Source organism: Oryx dammah, unplaced genomic scaffold, assembly GCF_014754425.2.
Source record: "Oryx dammah isolate SB20612 unplaced genomic scaffold, SCBI_Odam_1.1 HiC_scaffold_20, whole genome shotgun sequence".
Classification (NCBI taxonomy): Eukaryota; Metazoa; Chordata; class Mammalia; order Artiodactyla; family Bovidae; genus Oryx; species Oryx dammah.
In genome coordinates this window covers 52,699,680-52,721,267 of record NW_024070204.1, presented here as the reverse complement: position 1 = coordinate 52,721,267, position 21,588 = coordinate 52,699,680, and the positions used below count along the sequence as shown (strand labels likewise).

The window sequence follows — 21,588 nt, the reverse complement described above, 5'->3', positions numbered from 1 at the left end:
TTACAGTATTCTGTTTCATGTTTATCTATTCTTATGTTGATAGACATTTGGGTTGTTTTTAATCTATTAAGTAAGAATAGTGCTATTTTGAACAGTGTGGCTTTTGGTTAACATACTTCTGCTGAATATATGTGCACACTTAAGAATGGAGTTTGTGGGTTATACAGTGTGCATATAATTTCTGGTTGCTCCATGTTCCGATTGGCACCTAGTATTGCCCATCTTTTTCATTTTAGTTGTTCTGTAGGCATGTGTATTGGGGCGTTTTAGTCGTTCTGTAGGCATTGGGGATTTATTGCATTTCACTGATAATTCTTGAGATTGAACATCTCTGCATATATTGTGGTAAATCTGGAGATTCTTTTATGTGAAGTGCCTGTTTAAGTGTTTTTTTTTGAGTTGAATTTTTCATTTTGTCTTAGAAATTCTGGTTATATGTTATCTTACTCTACAGATTGCATTTTTTGTGTGTGTGGTTTTAAGAGTTTAAAAAAAGTTTAAATCTGGACCAACTTAACTTGAAGCATGGCTTATCATTGTGTCAAATGAAGTAGAAAGATTGATATGCAGAGGGCATAAAGATGTTTGAATTTGGCCAGGAGGAAGACATGATTGAGAATCAGAGTAGAATTAAATTGCACGAAGTTAGGAGGTGGTTTAATAAAAAATAGGCAAAGGGAAAGCCCAGCTGGGTGTTTGCGTGTTGAGTACCTGCTGTGTGTTTGCTGTGCCCTGCGCCGTACGTCCAGGGAGCATGCGTGAATAGACCCGACCTGGGCCCTTGACGCACCTGGTGCTGTGTACTCAGGGGCGGTTACTGTGCTTGCCAGAGGCTAGCTATCAAAGGGAGAAGAGAAATGGCCCACAGGTGCAGAGGTGACTGCTCAGCAGAGAGTGTAAAGAGGAACTCGGAAGAAGAGAAAAACAAGGTTACAGTGTTGGGCAAAATAAAAAGAATATGTTGGGGTCAGAACTATTGTTGAAAGAAAAAGGAAGAACTGATTTCAATAGGAAGCTAGGTAAAAAATAAGGTTCAGAGTCTGTAAATTAATCGACTTGAAAGAGGAGCATGAAAGAAGAGAGAATGGTTTTAAGAGTAAGACTGAGTTTTCGGACTTGTAGGACTGGTGGGATGACAGGAGTCCTAAGGAAATAGAGTAATTATGTAGGAAGAACATCACATGTGAACATTTCATTTAATTTTGGGATGACTGATAATGGCGTGGATATCTAGATTAAAAAATTTTTTTTTTCTTTTTTAAATTTGGCTGAATCATGTGGCATGTGGAATCTTAGTTCCCTGACAAGGGATCAAACCCCTGGCCCCGGTATTGGAAGCTTGCTTGTATTGGAATAGGAAAGTATTGTGCAGCATTTTTAAATATGCTTTGACACCAGGCACTATATAAGGTTACTTTAGCATTTAAAGGTCATAAATAGAAAAAAAAAACTTCGACTGCTTCTGTTATTAAGGCAGTCTTTTAAATGGAAAAACAGCATTCATTGTCCTAAATATTTGGGATGCAGTAACCTTTTAAAAAATTCACTAAATGCTTTCCTCTGTTTTTGCCCCAAGTGGAATGAAACAGTTGAACTTTTTCGCGCCAAGATGCCATTACGGAAACATCGCTGTCGTTTCAAAAGTTACGAGCATTGCTTCACAGCGACCGAAGCTGTGGATTGGCTACACGAGCTGCTGAGGTGCAGCCAAAACTTTGGCCCTGAAGTGACCCGCAAACAAACGGTCCAGCTGCTAAAAAAATTCCTGAAGAACCACGTTATTGAAGACATCAAGGGAAAATGGGGCCAGGAAGACTTCGAGGACAACCGTCACTTGTACAGGTAACGGCATGTCAGCCCTGATGGGGAGGAGCATGGGGAGCACACATGGATCTGGGCAGTCTGATGAAATTCCTCCTGTGAGATAACTTGCCTTGTCCCCAGAAGGGATGCTTGTACTTGTGATTTGTTGGGTGGAGAACTGCATCTGTTGCTATGAGAAACCTGATTGTGCTTGTTCTTGACTTCATAGAGCACCCGTAAGTATCTTTTGTTGCCGTGGCTTTCAGTAATGGAAGCTTTTCGTGCCTTCCGTAACCTGGAAGGATGGCTATTGTAGCAGAGTGCCTCTCCTGGGGAATCTGAAAGGGTGGAACAGCAGCTCTGGCTTGTACCTTTCTGAGCAACGTGAGGCTGTGTGTTCAGGGGGTGGTGGCAGAGGTGTCTGATATTCAAGTAGAGCTCATGCTTATCATGAAGAATTGTGCTGGGATTCCCCCATGTCTCAGATTAACTCTGCAGTGCATGGCTGCTCCCCCCCATGTTTCAGTGCTCTTCTGTGATTGCTTACTTACTATGTGATAATCTGAGGGCAAGGATGTCCCTCTGTTGACGCTGCCCTTCTCATTGCACACTAGGCTGGTTTATTCCTGGAGGTGGAAAGGGCCTGCCTGAGATTCAGGGAATGGGGGAATACTTAAAGAAGAATGAAAAGAGGAATCGTTGAGTTATCTACGTAGAGGGCTACCAGAACACCAAGAACCTGTGAGGGATTAAAGGAAGAAATGAAGATGACGAGCCCTTAATATTTGCTGTTGTTTACTCCAACAGAAGAATAAGGAATGGTCTTACAGCACTTCAGCGAGGCATTTTGGGGCCACTGGGACACCTGGCTTTGAGCAGAGGAAACATGACTGTTCCCTACCTGAGTCATGTCGTTGGTTCCTTTGGGACTAGCTGCTGAGGAAGGCTGTGGAGCAAGTGGAGGATGGTCAGCAGCACTCAGGCTAACACCAGACAGTGGTGTATGTTTAAGATCTAACTTCCTCATGGAATTTCATCAGCAATCTCCTCCTCTTCTAGGCATCAGGATTGTCAGCTGGGCAATTAGTTGTCTCTCCACTTGGCAGTTACTTCTGGCTTGGCTGATCCAACTTTTAATTAGAATCTTGGGTGGTATTAGTCTGTTCTGAGACCATAGTGCTTATTAGTATCAGGCAGTGGAGGCTCTAGCCCTTGTTCCACATGACTCACTTCATTGGGAATGCTTAAGTGATTGTTTCTCTTGGGAAGCTATAATTGCTTGTACCCCATCAAGAGGTAGCTCACACTTCTAGAAGGTTGTCTGGAGGAGTAGCTTAGAGTCTGTTTTATTGTGACCTTAGATTGGGTACCATCCAGTGAGTCCCATGAGGCTTTCAGAGATACCAGGCGAGTAAAATAGGAGCCTGTTCTAGGAGCCAGTCCTCCAGTAGTGACTGTCAGAGCATGTTTCACCTCAGTATGAAGACTTAATCATTTGTCCTTTAAAAAATAAAGTGCACAGATAGATTACATTCAACCATGAAATAATGATTTTTTTTTACCCAGTTTCTCTTATAAAATACTTGTGAGTTGTAAAGTAAACCTCTTTCATTATTTACCTCTGTTGACTCCAACAGAAGAATAAGGAATGGTCTTATAGCACTTCAGCGAGGCATTTTGGGGCCACTGGGACACCTGGCTTTGAGCAGAGAAAACGTGACTGTTCCCTACCTGAGTCATGTCTTTGGTTCCTTTGGGACTAGTAAACCTCTTTCATTATTTACCACTTGAAGACGCATAGCTTTCCCTTCTTCTAGTGTTAAGTCCTGTACCTTAACAACTGGTGTTTGATGTTCTCAGATTAATCAGGGGTGAAGTCTATTTAGACATTCAACGGTTTGTTAAGGGACCCGTGCCCTGAGTTGAGAGTCAGCTCACTCAGAAGTGCAGAGGTGCCTGTCGGCGTGAGGCAGCTTCCAGGACTGAGCATACAGCTTGGGATGGCATGCTGGCTCGCCAGTGCCCCGGGGAGGACTGGGGACAGGCTGCCTTCCCTGCTCAGTGCCCACCTGCTCCTTGTGGTCGAATAGTACCACTGCTAAACCACAGTAAGAGCCCTTGAGGGACGTCAGGAGCTTGAGGCATATTAGATTTGAAAAACAGGTGAAGACTCTATAAGGTAAATGCCTACAGTGCTTTGTGGAGGCAGAACCTCTGTAAATAGTGTCAGAGTTGGAACGGGCAGCTCAGAGTTCTTACTGGAAAGAAAGGAACTAGCTTTGTGGAGTGCCTGTGATGGACCAGAGTCACCGCATAGTCATCATTTGCCTCAGCACCTGCAGATGTCTCTTATCTAATCTTAAAAATAAGGAAATTAATGAGACCAGAGGTACCAACTTGTCCACAGTCACTCAGGTGGTAGTAAAAGAGAATTTGAACTGAGGGCTCTGCGTCTGAGGCCTGTGTTCTTGCAGTGTGCCAGACTGCCTCATTTTCACGGCATGAGGTTGACTAGCTTGTTAACTAATTTAAGGATTGAATGAGAAAACAGACAGAATAGGAAACAAATAAATAGTTGGTGTAGTCAACATGTATTCATATAGTCACAGAATTCCAGGAATGTGTTAAGTACTATGTAATACATACTGAATGATCAGCTGTCTTCTCAAATAGAGGAGGTAAGGGAAACATAATCAGCTGAAATACTTATGTAAATGTAGGGATGGGTGGTTGCCTGGGCCTGGGTTACAGAAAGGCATAGTTAGACAAAGCAACATGAAATATAAAGACTCTTAGAGTATTTTTTGAAGACAGAAATTACACACACATACAGGAGAATTTTATAACAGAAATGATGAGTTATGTTTTTATTTTGTAGAGTATTAAATCTTATAACTAGTTTAAAAATGTGTTTGTGTGATTGCATTCACATGTGTTAACTACGATTTTATTTTTCAAGAATCTAAGAATTAAGTGTCAGTTCAGTTCAGTTCAGTCGCTCAGTCGTGTCCGACTCTTTGCGACCCCATGAATCGCAGCACGCCAGGCCTCCCTGTCCATCACCAGCTCTTGGAGTTCACTCAGACTCACGTCCATCGAGTCTGTGATGCCATCAGCCATCCCATCCTCTGTCATCCCCTTCTCCTCCTGCTCACATTCCCTCCCAGCATCAGAATCTTTTCCAATGAGTCAACTCTTCGCATGAGGTGACCAAAGTACTGGAGTTTCAGCTTTAGCATCATTCCTTCCAAAGAAATCCCAGGGTTGTTCTCCTTCAGAATGGACTGGTTGGATCTCCTTGCAGTATAGGAAATAGGATATAGTGAATTTTTGTATGTTAAAGAGGAAAATAAGATCCTAATATGAGAATGTCCCTAACAGTCGGAGATGTTACAGAGAAAGGTCCAGAGCTATTCACTGAACCACTTCTTTGCTGTTGGTAACACGATGACTAGAAAGAGTGGCTAGATTGGCTACCAGTGAAACAGTTACATCATGGTCATTGGGGTCATCACAGGGTCATCATCGTCCGGCCAGACAGATGCTATCATCTGTGTCTAACCAAGCTTTGTGGCCCTCGACTTCAGATTAAGAGAACCTGCACTACCTTGTATTCTTATGAGAAATTTCGGTTTATGTAGCAGTTTCTCTTTATGATCTCATTTGATCTTCACAACCCTGTGAAGTAGACAGAGTGGATATTTCATCCTCAGAGAACTAGACACTTGTCTCTTTGAAACATCTAAACGGAACACCAGGAAATTCCATGCTGATCCCTGAATCGCCCATTTATGTATGTGAACAGATATTTACGTGGGATTATTTGAACCTAACGCCAACAAAGGTCCATCTAGTCAAAGCTATGGTTTTTCCAGCAGTCATGTATGGATGTGAGAGTTGGACCTTAAAGAAGGCTGAGCACTGAAGAACTGATGCTTTTGAACTGTGGTGTTGGAGAAGACTCTTCAGAGTCCCTCGGACTGCAGGGAGATCAAACCTGTAAATCCTAAAGGATATCAGTCTTGAATATTTATTGGAAGGACTGATACTGAAGCTCCAATACTTCGGCCACCTGATGCTAAAAACTGACTCCTTAGAAAAGACCCTGATGCTGGGAAAGATTGAAGGCAGGAGGAGAAGGGGATGACAGAGAATGAGATGGTTGGATGGCATCACCAACTTGATGGACATGAGTTTGAGCAAGCTCCAGGAGATGGTGATGGACAGGGAAGCCTGGCGTGCTGCAGTCCATGGGGTCTCAAAGAGTCAGACAAGACTGAGTGACTGAACTGAATGTAGTGGATTATATAAAAATAGAAGTGTATACTGTGATCACTGCTTGTTTGGACTATTTAATAAGGAGAGCATTTGGTCTATTTTAGATTTTTAGCAGGATAGGTCCTTGATCTGGAGCCTCCACCTGGCTCTTGCCCTGCTCTCATTACCAGTGCTAGCTCTGGAATGCAGTTGTAACTGGATGCTCATGGTTTACAGAAAGGAATTCACTAGTTCCAGTGTAGTGTGTGCGAGCTAATGTGTTGTTGTTTAGTTGCTAAGTCGTGTCTGACTCTTTGCAACCCCATGGTCTATAGCCCACCAGGCTTCTCTGTCAGTGGGATTTCCCAGGCAAAAATACTGGAGTGCTTTGCCATTTCCTTCAGGGGATCTGCCTGACGCAGGGATTGAATCCTCGTCTCCTGCATTGGCAGGCAGTTCTTTACCATAGAGCCACCAGGGAATCTGATCTAATGTGTAGTGCCGGGGTCCAGCCCAGGTGGATCCAGGGAATTCAAAGTGGGGACGGAGTCGGCGAGGAGAGACTTATTTATTAGAGATATAAAGAGAGATTAGGAAAGAATAGTGTAGTAGGAAAATTAGTGGAGAAAAGAGGCTGAATAACTTGGTTTACGTGGAGAACCAATAAAACTCCAAGATAAGGAGTTTGCACCACCTACGTAGGCCACAGGTGTCTCTCCAGTCTCCCGAAGGAGTGGAGACACAAAGTGCCCCACCCCCGCCCCGTTCACATCTTAGAAGCCCAGGCAAAATTAGTAGGCTTGGCGAGCCTCCGCGCTCCAGATGGGAATTCAGCCTGAAAAGGGAGAAAAGAATGACATGGGGGAGCCAAGCATTGGTGCCAGACCCACAACTTTATTTTCAAAAGCAGCTTATATACCCCAAGTTGTACACAAAGAAATAATGGGATATGCAGAGTTATGCAGGGGTAGCAGTGCTGACCCTTATTGAGACCAGGCTTTCTTTTTGCATACCTTTCCATATACAAAAGGTCTTAGGTGGTTTTACATCATCTTCTGGCCAGGGGACCTGTTAACATTTTTATGGCTCTTTTCCTGGATAAATGTCTATCAACCAGAAAACCCATTTTCCCTTGAAGTGTTTTTTCTTAATTTGCACCACCCTCAAAGTACTAAATAAAGTTACATTCCTGTAGAACAAAGGTGCAGTGGGTTATAACAAAGAAAGTACTTAACTCAAAGATCTAATGTTGCTAATGCCAGGGCTCCTACCTGTTTTTTCTATATACCAACTATATCTACAAATAAAAGATAGGAAAACTTGGCAGCAAGTACTGGCTCAACAAATGAAACCCTTAATCAATCCTATTCTAATGATTTTGACTCCTCGGAAGCCCCTACATTCCTAGGATGTTTTAAGCTTCCTGTGCCTCTCGCGGTCAGGAGGCCGCAAACAATCACATGCGCAGCTGTAAGAGTCCAGACACACCTGTCAGGCAGGCTAGAAAGCCATCAGAGGGGTTTTTGTATTGAAGCACTCTTATTATGCCCAGGAGACTTATTATCTAAAAGCTCTAAATTAACTTTTTCTAGAAAAAGGTGGTGGGGAGACAGCCCCCCTGTTAATGTCAGAAGAGTAGGTGGAAAGCATAACACAGTAAAGCAGGCAGACTCTGGTTTTGGGGGTAGATGCTTGAGAAAATACAGGGGGGACCCCTGAGGCCTGATCCCGCCTTTGCGTTTTGTCAGGCTCCCTTCCTCATGACTTTGCCACCGGCGGGATTCCCCATGCTGGTTCCTGGCAGTGTAGGGAACCATTTTCTTTTTATTCTACTTTCGTCCCTCTGTCTCTTTATGTGTATCATCTCATGTTCCCAATTCTTTCCCCTTTTCTTTTCTTCTACTTAGTTTTTCCTTTTCTTTCTGTCTTTTTCCTTATATTTGCCTTTTTTTTTCTGGCTTATTTCCAACATGTTTATTTTAATTTGAACCTAAAATTTGTCATGTAGATTTTGTCAGCTTTCTTGAATATAAGTTTCACAGTTCTTAATTAAAAAAACAGGAATCATGCTACGTAGTTTCAAAACTTACCCTATAAACCACAGTAATGAAGACTGGTATTGGTGAAGGGCTAGATGGATGCTTGGATCAGTGGAACAAAATTGAGTCCAGAAACACACTTAAGAATATGGCCAGTTGACTTTTGATGAAGATGTAAAAGCTCCTTTAAAGGAAGAGATCAGTCTTTTTGTTAAATGATGTTGGAAGAATTGGAGTGCAACTGTGCTCACCACTATACCACCGGCAGTCACAACATTGGAACAATTAAACATCTGTTCGTCTACATGCAAAAAAATGAAGCTCCTCCTAAATCTCATTTTTTTATACAAAAATTCATTCAAGTGAATTATAGATTTTGGTGTAAAACTATGAAAATTTTAGAAAAACAGGAGAAAATCTTATACCCAACAGTCAGACAAAGAGCTTTTAGACATGACATCAAACGCATGATTTATAAAAGCAAAAACATGATAAATTGGACTTCATCAAAATTAAAGACTTTTGCTATGTGAAAGGCGCTAGTGAGTCGATGAGAAGACTAGCGACTGTTGGGGAGAAAATATTTGTAAACCACGTGTAAGTGGACTAATATCAAGAATATATAAAAAATTTGCAAAACTCAACTGTGAAAAACAACTGAAAAAATAGATTTGAAAGGACACTTCATCATTAGAGCACTAGGGAAATGCAAATTAAAACCCTGGTGAGATACCTCTATATATCTGGTAGAATGGCTAAAGTAAGATACTGATAATGCCAGAATCTAGTGAGGGTGCAGAGCAATTGGAAATCTCATTCACTGATGGTGGGAAGTCTAGGTTGGTAAACACTTTGAAAAACAAAGTCACTTTGGAAAACAATTTTTCAGTCTCTTTTCAAATTAAACATGTATTAGTTACATATGACTCCATATTCTGCTCCAGAGCATTTACCCTAGAGAAATGAAAACGTATGTTCACACAAAAACTTGCATGTGAATGTTTATAGCTGCTCCATTAACTCAACTATTCCTCCGTGGGTGAGTGGATAAACACTGAATATCTGTATGGAATGCTGCTGTGTATATCGGGTGCAGTGACGGGTGTGACTAGACAGTCAGAGCAGGAGAGAGGTTCTTTGGTGAATAATGGAAATATTTCCTAATTTGGATGGTGGTTACACAAGTGTCTATTGATAGAGCAGTATACACATATACACACACAGTGGAAAAAATGATCAATTTTGCTATATGCTAATAACATTTTTTAAATATTGGAGATTTGAAAGGTTTCTATTTGTACCTCTAGTGAAAGAAATCCAAATGCTCCTGTGTTCCTGGAAAAAAGTCTTCATTGTTACCATATGGACAGAGCAGCCTGGCGGGCTACATTCCTTGGGGTCACTAAAGAGTCCGACATGACCTGACTTAGTGACTAAACAACAGCGTCTTTTGAAGGGGCAGATACAAACTTCTTCAGGTTAATTGGCTCCCTCCAGTGGACACCTTTTGTTCTTATAGTGAATTTCAAAATTGTGATTGCGATTTTGTTGTTCTTTTCTTTTTATTCATTTCCTCAAGTCTTGTGTTTTTATCCTGTGATGGCTAGACAAACTTTGTACCCTTCCTATGCATCAGTTTTTTTATCTATAAAATGACAGGACTGGGACTAGTTCTTAAAACATGTATTTTTTTGGCTGTACTGGTCACTGTTGCTGTGCACAGGCTTTCTTTGGTTGCAGTGAGTGGAGGCTACTCCCGTTTTGGTGCATGGCATTCTCATTGCTGTGGCTTCTCTTGTTGCGGAGTGTGGACTCTTGGGTGCACAGGCTTCAGTAGTTGGCACACGGACTTAGCTGTCCCACAGCATGTGAGATCTTCCCAGTGTGTGTGCGTGTGTGCTCAGTGGTGTCCAGCTCTTTGCAGCCCCATGGACTGTAGCATGCCAGGCTCCTCTGTCCATTGGATTTCCCGCAAGAATACTAGAGTGGGTTGCCATTTCTTAGTCCAGGGGATCTTCCTGATCCAGGGATCGAACCCGCATCTCCTGCATTGGCAGGCAGATTCTTTATCAGCTGTGCCACCAGGGAAGGCGATCTTCCCGGGCCAGGGATCAAACTGGTGTTCCTTGCATTGCAAGGCAGATTCTTAATCACTGGATCATCAGGGAAGCCCCTGAACTAGATCTTGAAGGTCTTTTCCCATTCTAAACTTTCATCATTCCAAATATTGAGTACTTATCACAGGGGTTTTCCAAGGCTTAGGTGATGAAGAAGATAAATAAATACGACATTCTTTTCCTCCTCAGTTTTGCAGTCTCTCTTAAGAGAAAGTATACATGTATGAAAAAGATCAGTGGCACAACCAAGGCAGTATTGAGTTTAACCAAAAAATAAGAGGCACTGCATTTACAGTCCTTGGGTTAACATAGCTATTTTGTTTGACTAGCATTATGTTTTCAGTCATTGAAAAATTTTTTCTCATTTTTATTTTTCAGTTTTGTGAAGGTAATGCATTCCTCTGTTTCAAAATTTATGAAGTACTGAAGAGTATATTCGAGGAGGGTGTGGTAACCCACTCCAGTATTCTTGCCTGGAGAATCCCATGGACAGAATCCCATGGACAGAGGAACCTGGTGGGCTATAGTCCATGGGATCACAGAGAGTCGGACACAGCTGAAGTGACTGAGCACAGCACAGAGAGTATATTCAGTGAAAATCTCCCTTCTACTTTGCTTCCCCAAGGTGGGGTTCAAGCCTTGAACTTGCACTGAATCTTATTTTTATTATTTATTCTAAAGTTGTGTTGGTTTTTTTATACCCTAAATTACAGTTTGACCTGGATGTTCAGTTCAGTTCAGTTGCTCAGTTTTGTCCGACTCTTTGTGATCTCATGGACTGCAGTATGCCATGGACAGGCTTCCCTGTCCATCACCAACTCCCAGAGCTTGCTCAGACTCAAGTCCATCGAATCTGTGATGTCGTCTAACCATCTCATTCTCTGTCATTCCCTTCTCTTCCTGCCTTCAATCTTTCCCAGCATCAGGGTCTTTTCCAATGAGTCATTTCTTTTGCATGAGATGGCCAAAGTATTGGATCTTTAACATCAGTCCTTCCAGTGAATATTCAGGACTGATTTCCTTTAGGATTGACTGGTTTGATCTCCTTGCAGTCCAAGGGACTCTCAAGAGTCTTCTCCAACACCACAATTCAAAAGCATCTGTTCTTCAGTGCTCAGCTTTCTTTATAGTCCTACTCTGACATCTATACATGACTGCTGGAAAAACCAAAGGTTTGACTAGATGGACCTTTGTTGGCAAAGTAATATGCTTTTTAATATGCTGTCTAGGTTGGTCATAGCTTTTCTTCCAAGGAGCAAGCTGCAGTCACCATCTGCAGTGATTTTGGAGCCCAATAAAATAAAGTCTGTCACTGTTTCCATGGTTTCTCCATTTATTTGCCATGGAATGATGAGACTGGATGCCATGATCTTAATTTTTTGAATGTTGAGTTTTAAGCCAGCTTTTTAACTTTCCTCTTTCACTTTCATCAAGAGGCTCTTTATTTTCTCTTTACTTTCTGTCAAAAGGGTGGTTCATCTGTGTATCTGAGGTTACTGATATTTCTCCTGGCAATCTTGATTCCAGCTTGTGGTACATCCAGTCCAGCATTTTGCATGATGTACTCTGCCTGTAAGTTAAATAAGCAGGGTGACAATATATAGCCTTGACGTACTCCTTTCCCAGTTTGGAACCAGTCTTTTGTTCCATGTCCAGTTCTAACTGTTGCTTCTTGACCTGCATACAGATTTCTCAGGAGGTAGGTAAGGTGTCTGGTATTCCTGTCTCTTGAAGAATTTTCCACAGTGTTGTGATCAACACAGTCAAAGTTTTCGGCATAATTAGTAAAGCAGGCGTAGATGTTTTTCTGGAACTCTCTTGCTTTTTTGATGATCCAGTGGATGTTGGCAATTTGATCTCTGGTTCCTCTGCCTTTTCTAAAACCACCTTGAACATCTGAAAGTTCACAGTTCACGTACTGTTGCAGCCTGGCTTGGAGAATTTTGAGCATAACTTTGCTGGCGTGTGAGACAAGTATAATCGTGTGGTAGTTTGAACATTCTTTGGCATTGCCTTTCTTTAGGATTGGAATGAAAACTGATATTTTCCAGTCCTGTGTCCACTGTTGAGTTTTTCAGATTTGCTGGCGTATTGAGTGCAGCACTTTCACAGCATCATCTTTCAGGATTTGAAATAGCTCAACTGGAATTCTATCACCCCCACTAGCTTTGTTTGTAGTGATGCTTCCTAAAGCCCACTTGACTTCCTATTCCAGGGTGTCTGGCTCTAGGTGAGTGATCACACCATCATGGTTATCTGGGTCATGAAGATCTTTTTTGTATATTTCTTTCTGTGTATTATTGCCACCTTTTAAAAATGTCTTCTGCTTCTGTTAGGTCCATACCATTTCAGTCCTTTATCGAGCCCATCTTTGCATGAAATGTTCCTTTGGTATCTCTAATTTTCTTGAAGAGATCTTTAGTCTTTCTCATTCTGTTGCTTTCCTCTATTTCTTTGCACTGATCATTGAGGAAGGCTTTCTTATCTCTCCTTGCTATTCTTTGCAACTCTGCATTCAAATGGGTATCATCTTTCCTTTTCTCCTTTGCCTTTACCTTCTCTTCTTTTCTCAGCTCTTTGTAAGCCCTCCTCAGACAACCATTTTGCCTTTTTGCATTTCTTTTTCTTGGGGATGGTCTTGATCCCTGCCTCCTGTACAGTGTCATAAACCTCCGTCCATAGTTCTTCAGGCACTCTGTATATTAGATCTAATCTCTTGAATCTGTTTGTCACTTCCACTGTATAATTGTAAGGGATTTGATTTAGGTCATACCTGAATGGTCTAGTGGTTTTCTCTACTTTCTTCAAGTCTGAATTTGGCAATAAGGAGTTCATGATCTGAGCCACAGTCAGCTCCCGGTTTTGTTTTTGCTGATTGTATAGATCTTCTCCATCTTTGGTTGCAAAGAATGTAATCAACCTGACCATCTGGTGATGTCCATGTGTAGAGTCTTCTCTTGTGTTGTTGGAAGAGGGTGTTTGCTGCCCAGCATGTTCTCTTGGCAAAAAATCCTTTGCCCTGCTTCATTTTGTACTCCAAGGCCAAATTTGCCTGTTACTCCATGTATCTCTTGACTTCCTACTTTTGCATTCCAATCCCCTGTGATGAAAAGGACATCTTTTTTGGGTGTTAGTTCTAGAAGGTCTTGTTGGTCCTCTTAGAACCGTTCAGTTTCAGCTTCTTCAGCATTACTGGTCGGAGCATAGACTTGGATTACCATGATATTAAATGGTTTGCCTTGGAAACAAACAGAGATCATTTTGTTGTTTTTGATATTGCACCCAGATACTGTATTTCGGACTCTTTTGTTGACTATGATGGCCATTCCATTTCTTCCAAGGGATTCTTGCCCACCGTAGTAGATATAATGGTCATCTGAGTTAAATTCGCCCATTCCAGTCCAGTTTAGTTCACTGATTGCTGTTTACTAGTTCTAATTTACCTTGTTTCATGGACCTAACATTCCAGGCTCCTATGCAGTATTACTCTTTGCATTGGACTTTATCTCCATCACCAGTCATGTCCACGACTGGGTGTTGTTTTTGCTTTGGCTCTGCCTCTTCATTCTTTCCAGAGTTATTTCTCCATTCTTCTCCAGTAGCATATTGGGCACCTACCTATGATCTGTCGGTATCATGTCTTGCCTTTTCATACTGTTCATGGGGTTCTCAAGGCAAGAATACTGAAGTGGTTTGCCATTCCCTTCTCCAGTGGACCACATTTTGTCAGAACTCTCCACCATGACCTGTCCATCTTGGGTGACCCTACATGGCATGGCTCATAGTTTCACTGAGTGAGACAAGGCATATTAAGTGAAAATCTTCCCTTCTACTTTGCGTCCCCAAGGTGGGGTTCAAGCCTTGAACTTGCATTGAATCTTTCTTATTTTTATTATTTATTCTGAAGTTGTGTTGGCTTTTTATACCCTAAATTCCAGTTTGACTTGGATGAGAAGAAGTTAAATAACTTTCAAATGCACAATAGCAGTAGAGGGGGAAGAGCAGATTAGAAAATACTTTATTGTTTCTTTTTTCCATATAAAAACTTTAGCAAAAAAATACAGAGAAGTCATAATGCTAACTGTAGCTATTTCTGGATAGAGGGTTTAAAGACAGCACAAATTATTTTCTCTCTTCTTAATATTACTCATAGAGTGGATATTGCTTTTATTTTCAGTTTTTTAAATCATAGCAGTAAAACAGGGATAAATCCTATTGTGTGAAAGTTTACAGTGACAGTTGTTGAGTCACTAAGTCATGCCTGAGTCTTTGCAACCCCATGGACCCCAGCATGCCAGGCTTCCCTGTCATTCATCTCCCAGAGCTTGCTCAATCTCATGTTCATTGAGTTGATGATGTCATCCAACCATCTCTTCCTCTATCACCACCTTCTCCTCCTGCCCTCAGTCTTTCCCAGCATCAAGGACAGAATGAATTCTTTTTGGCACCCCTGCTCCACACCGTTATCCCATTGCTTCTGTGGACTAAGAAAGCCTCCTGCCATTGTCAGTAAACAGAGGATGTTGTAGCCATTGAGACTCAGGATGAGAAAGCAGAGGATGCTGGTCCCAGGTAGCTGAGGTGCATATCAGAGGAGTGAGTTCCATAAGCCCAGACTCTTGCATCTTCACATATACATAAAAGTGCTAAGTTCATTAACTTGAGATATGTGATTCTCTTTAATTAACATTAATCTTTCATCATTCTCACTATCTGGACTTTGTCACAAAATTCCTATATCTTGGCTTTCCCCTAACCTCTTTGGAGCAGTCTCTCAGAATAGTCTCTGAGAGTTATGGTTTTAGCTGACAGGAGTAAAAATTCATCCAGAAGAGAAAAGGCACAAAAGTAGCCAAAAAATCTTGGAGAGGACTTTTTGCTTTATCAGAAACTAAAATGCCATGGGGCTGAACAGTGTGATAATAGACCTGGAATAAATAAATATGGAACTGAATAGAATAGAGAAAAAGACAATTCTCCACCCAGTTGCCTTTGCCACAGGCACCTAATATTATTAGCTTCTTTCAGCACAGGAAGAGTTTGTGAGCCAATCATTGTGGATGGAAGTTGTGCAGCCTCTTGGAATAGTGAGTGGGAGGACATCTGTCTGGGTCCTGAGAGTGGGGTAGGGTCTGGATGATCAGATGGGAAAGGGAGGGGGTGGGTATTACAGGAGACAGGGATGGGAGGACCATGGCTCTCGGTCAGCTATACCTAAGGCAGCTTTACTTGGAGAAGAGGGAAGAAGGAGTTTTATTAATAGGAAATCATAAGGCTAAAAACACCTGGCTGTGGTGTTGATGTTTATGTAAAAGGAAAAAGTAGCCAAGGCCCATGCTTTGAGTAGACATGAAGTCTGTGTTCTAGAATAGAGTTAATTGAATAGGAGAAGGCAACGGCATCCCACTCCAGTACTCTTGGCCTGGAAAATCCCATGGATGGAGAGCCTGATAGGCTGCAGTCCATGGGGTCGCTGAGGGTCGGACACGACTGAGCGACTTCACTTTCCCTTTTCACTTTCATGCATTGGAGAAGGAAATGGCAACCTACTCCAGTGTTCTTGCCTGGAGAATCCCAGGGACGGGGGAGCCTGGTGGGCTGCTGACTATGGGGTCGCAGAGTCGGACACGACTGAAGTGACTTAGCAGTAGCAGTAGCAGTAATAGAATAGTTAAGGCAGAGAAACTGGTGAGGTTTTCAGGTAACTGCGGTGGGGGAGGGTGTTGCCCAGATGAGAATGTCAGCCATGGGGTTGAAAGGGAAGGAAGGACCCTTATTTTATAGCCAAATTCCAAGCGAGCCCCTAACTGCTCTGTAGACCTTCAGGCTTGCCGGAAGTCTGATACTTTTTAAACGTGTTATCCATTAGTCTGAAATCGTTTTTGTTTAGAATCTTTGTGAATATTTAACATTTTCTTTTACTGATGACTGGAATGTAACAAAAGTCTTTTTCAAGGCAACTGTCAATCCATCATACCTTGTAGTTCTTCAAACACCTACAGTGTTCATTGGGGGCTCTGAGTCTTTGGAATGGCTTTGTTCCTGTTGGTCTCAAGGGCTCTGGGGCCTCGGGTACTGGATGAGCATCTCAGGGTGTCTGTCCCTGTGCCTCCCACGCGGGTCAAGAATGAACATCCAGGTTGTGGTGTCATAGTTGGGGAGCAATGATGGGAAAATATGCAGTAGGCATTTGACTTTTTTTTTTGCTGTCACACATTCTAAACTTTTTTATTTTGTGGGAGCTTTGGTGGGAGACAGGCCCCGCCCCTCCCCCCCCCCCCCCGCCCCCCAACCCTAGTGGAAGCCTAGATGGGTGAGACGCTCTCTCCCAGCCCCTGAGTGGTTGGTGTGCAGGCATGCCACCTGCCCTTGGTAGTTGGTGTGTTTTTCCTAGGACTTGAGACAGCTTAGAATTTCTTGAGATGGCAGTGGCAGCTTGCGGGAGCAAGGACAAGTCACCGTGGTGCTAGTGGCGACTGTCACACTCACCTGCCACTGGTGGTTCCCACCGTGTGTGCCGGGGGACTTTCTTTTCTCCCTTGTCCTAGCTTTTTAAATTTTTAAAATTTTCTGATTCCAGTTTTCCAGACTCAGACTGATACAACAAGCAGTGCCTATGGAAGTGACGAAACTGGGGCAGCTTTCTGGGCCTAGGAAATAGTGCCATACTTTCCGTGTGCCTCAGAGCCAAGCACTGGATCATATTGACCCGAAGCCACCAGAGACTTGGGCACAGAGCTCAGGATCCCTGCAGCACAGCTGCAGAGTCTGCTAAGAATAATGGTTACGAGTGGCCCAAGGGCTGAAAGTTCTGTATCTGTCTTGCTTAGTCTGAGGTTACATTATTACTGCCATCTTTGGATGTAAAAGATGCCAGTAGGGTGTGTTACACAGAAGGTTGAAGTGGGTTGTCCTAACTCACAAAAGGCAACTCCTGGTAACTGATAAACTTTTGTTTTGTAATGTCCTTTTTTAGGCTTTTGGTGATTAACTCATGCAAATTTTAAATTTGTGATTTATTTTTCTATCTTGGGCCTTCATTTTTGGTCATAGCTACATGTTCCCTGTCAGGTTACTTTATATCCCTTCCCTTTATATTTGTTTGTTTTATCCACTTGGTCTACATGGACTTGCTCTTGAAATTTTTTCTTTTTAAATCTTTGCCCAGATTTCTTTTCTATGAATTTATGATGCCTGGTTATTATCATTAATAGGGAATGATGTGTCATTAGTAGGGAATGGAGCAGTGGAATCTAGAAAAATCAAAGATGCTCAGCTCACTGAATGCTCCCACTTCAGATGGGGAGAATGCTCTTTTCAGTCAGAGAAAGTAGATTGAATAGTAGTTCTCAATACAGTTGACCTTGAGACAAAATAGAGTTGACCCTTGAACAATGTAGGGGTTAGGCGTGCGGACCTCCTGCACAGTCCAAAATCTGAGTCTAACTTTTGATTCCCCCCCCACCTGTCCCCCCCAAATTTAAGTACTGAGAGCCTACTGTTGACTGGAAGCCTTATTGAACTGTCAGTTAACACATATTCTGTATGTTATGTATCATACTCTGTATTCTTACAATGAAATAAGTTAAAATGGTAAGAAAATCTTAAGGAAGGAAAAATGCATTTATAGTATTAAACTATATTTATAGGTTATATTCATTCTTTTTTTAAAAGATTCTACATGTACATGAAAACAAACATTATTTGTCTTTCTCTGTTAGACTTATTTTGCTAAGCATAATACCCTCCAGATCTAACCATGCTGTTGCAGATGGCAACATTTAATTTTTAATGACTGGATAATAGTCCACTGTGTGTGGGTATATATATATGTGTATACACACACACACCACATCTTGTTTATCCATTCATGTGTTGATGGACGCTTAGGTTGCTTCTATGTCTTGTCTGTTGTAAATGATGCTGCTATGAGATGGTTGGATGGCATCACTGACTCAATGGACATGAGTATGAGCAAACTCCTGGAAACGGTGAAGGACAGGGAAGCCTGGAGTGCTGCAGTTCATGAGATTGCAAAGAGTTGGACAGGACTGAGCAACATTGTGAACATTGGGGTGCATGTATCTTCCTTTTTAAAACATTTATTTATTTGGCTGCCTTGGGTCTTAGTTGCTGCATGTGGGGTTTTTGTTGTGTCATGCAGCATCTTCTGTTTGTGGCATACAGGCTTTCTAATTGTGGTGCTCAGGCTTCATTGCTCCATGGCATGTGGGATCTTAGTTCTCTGCTGCTACTGCTAAGTCGCTTCAGTTGTGTCCGACTCTGTGTGACCCCATAGATGGCAGCCCACCAGGCTCCCCCGTCCCTGGGATTCTCCAGGCAAGAACACTGGAGTGGGTTGCCATTTCCTTCTCCAGTGCATGAAAGTGAAAAGTGAAAGTGAAGTCGCTCAGTCGTGTCCGACTCAGCAACCCCATGGACTGCAGCCCACCAGGCTCCTCCGTCCATGGATTTTCCAGGCAAGAGTACTGCAGTGGGGTGCCATTGCCTTCTCCTTTAGTTCTCTGACCAGGGATCAAACCCATATTCCCTGCATTGCAAAGTGGATTCTTAACCACTAGGCCACCAGGGAAGTCTCCATATGTCGTCTTGAACTGGTGTTTTTATTTTCTTCAGAGATATACCCAGGAGTGGAATTACTAGGTCATTTGGTAGTTCTATTTTTAGTTTTTTGAGGACACTCCGTACTGTTTTCTGTAGTGGCTATATCAATTTACATTCCCACCAGTAGTGTGTAGGGTTCCCTTTTCTCCACATCCTCAAAAACATTTATGTTTATATTTATAACTTTGTATTATATTTATAGCATTTATATTTGTTGCCTTTTTGACAGTAGCCATTTTGACAGGTGTGAGATGATAATCTGACTGTGGTTTTGATTTGCATCACCCTGATGATTAGCAGAGTTGAACATCTTTTCATGTGCCTGTTGTTTATAAAACTCCTAGGAGAAGGCGATGGCACCCCACTCCAGTACTCTTGCCTGGAAAATCCACGGACGGAGGAGCCTGGTAGGCTGCAGTCCATGGGGTCGCTAAAAAAACAACCTGTTTAAAAAATAGGCAGAAGACCTGAAGAAGAAGACCACTCTAGTGTTCTTGCCTGGAGAATCCCATGGACAGAGGAGCCTGGCAGGCTAGTCCATGAACACGACTGAGTGACTTTCACTTCACTGTAGTGATTCATGCATTGATAACAAAGAAGTAACAGTATGATTGCTCCACAGTAGCCTACACTATACACTAATGAATGAATTCTTACAAAATTTTTATGGTGTGCAGTATTAAAGTCATATCCATAATACAGTATTAGAAACACTGTTACATTTAAGGAAAAAAAAAGCTGGTTACCTGTGATGATAGACTGATATTTTCTCCAAATACAAGAGAGAGAGATACTGCATACTATACAATAATATAATTCTTTGAAAGCAAAAGTAATGAAATAGTTTATTATTAGTTTTATATTAGTTATTTAATTATTTGCATTATTTGCATTATTAGTTTTATATTGGGAGAAGGCAATGGCACCCCACTCCAGCACTCTTGCCTGGAAAATCCCATGGATGGAGGAGCCGGGTGGGCTGCAGTCCATGGGGTCATTGGAAGTTGGACACGACTGAGCGACTTCATTTTCAGTTTTCACTTTCATGCATTGGAGAAGGAAATGGCAACCCACTCCAGTGTTCTTGCCTGGAGAATCCCAGGGACGGGGGAGCCTGGTGGGCTGCTGTCTGTGGGGTTGCACAGAGTCGGACACGACTGAAGCAACTTAGCAGCAGCAGCAGCAGTTTTATATTAATAATATAAAATAATATAAATATATATTTAGTGTAAATATAAACATACTATATTATATAATTATATGTTATATAATATAAATATAAACACATAAAATATATTTAATAATATATAATGATAATTATTAATTATTTGCCTTATTAGTTTTATATTAAGCATCACTCATCTTATGCCTGTCTAAGGATAGGCTATCCACTTCAATACAAGTCTTACACAAGATGTTCTACAGGTGAATATTTAGGTGATGATGATAATGACGTCTCACTAGATTTTCACATGGAGATAAGCTTATTGCTGTAAGGTATAATGATTATTTACTATTCATTAAGTAGAAGTGGATCGTCATAAAGGCCTTCATCCTTGTCTTCACAATGAGTAGGCTGGAGAGGAGGAGGCGGGGAGGGGTTGGTCTTGCTGTCTCGGGGGTGGCAGAGGTGGGAGAGGAGAGGAGGTGGTGGGAGGGGAGGCAGGAGAGGCAGGCACACTTGGTGAACTTGACGGAATGTATCATCATTTCTGACTTCTTTTTTTGCTTTTTCATTTGTCTAAAAATGTTTCTGTATCATATCAGTCGTTCTAGTTTTATGCTACAGGCTTTAGTTTCAGTGCCTGAATCATAGACGGATCCATGTAGTAAAAGAAGTCAGAAGCAGTCTTGAGTGACTGAAATCCTTTGGCACTGCTTCTTCTGTATCTTCTTCCTTATCCTCTGGCACAGGTTAGGAAGCATCTGTCTCCATCAAGTTGTCTTCAGTTAATTCTTCTAGTGTGACATCTGTTAGCTCTTGAATTTCTCCAGGATCCATATCTTGAACCCCTCGCCCTCCACCTTTTTTTCATATCCACAATATCTTTCATGATTTCCTTGATTGGCTCTGTTGTAAATTCCATGAAGTCATGTACAACATCTAGACATACTTTTTCTTTAGCAGGACCTTACTGTTTGATTTGAGAGCTTTCAGAGCTTTTACCATAACAACAATGGTATCAGTGGTGTAATCTTTCCAGACTTTCATGACGTTCTGTCAGGGTTCTCTTCCATAGTGTGACAATCCTTTCTATAGAATATCTTGTGTAAATTAGCCTTAAAGGCCCTTATGACCCCCTGATATACCGGCTGAATTAGAGACGTTGTATTTGAGGGTAAGTAGATCACTTTGACGGAGAAGGCAATGGCACCCCACTCCAGTACTCTTGCCTGGAAAATACCATGGATGGAGGAGCCTGGTGCTGCAGTCCCTGGGGTCGCTGCGAGTTGGACAGGACTTAGTGGCTTCGTTTTCACTTTTCACTTTCATCATTGGAGAAGGAAATGGCAACCCACTCCAGTGTTCTTGCCTGGAGAATCCCAGGGACGGGGGAGCCTGGTGGGCTGCCGTCTATGGGGTCGCACAGAGTCGGACCCGACTGAAATGACTTAGCAGTAGCAGCAGATCACTTTGACGTCTTCAATGTTGAACTCATGGGGTTCTGGGTGGCCAGGGGCCTTGTCCAGTATCAAAAGAACTTTAAAAGGCAGTCCCTTACTGGCAAAATAGTTCCAGGGACAAA

General features: G+C 42.1%; 1 protein-coding gene across 1 annotated transcript in view; it reads left to right on the top strand.

Moving 5' to 3' along the window:
- Nucleotides 1-21,588, top strand: part of DEPDC1B (DEP domain containing 1B) — a 100,207-nt gene that overhangs the window by 5,466 nt on the left and 73,153 nt on the right. The window contains exon 2 of the mRNA XM_040262569.1: nucleotides 1,577-1,842. Within this exon, the coding sequence (XP_040118503.1) occupies nucleotides 1,577-1,842 (266 nt within the window). The remainder of the gene's footprint in view (nucleotides 1-1,576; nucleotides 1,843-21,588) is intronic.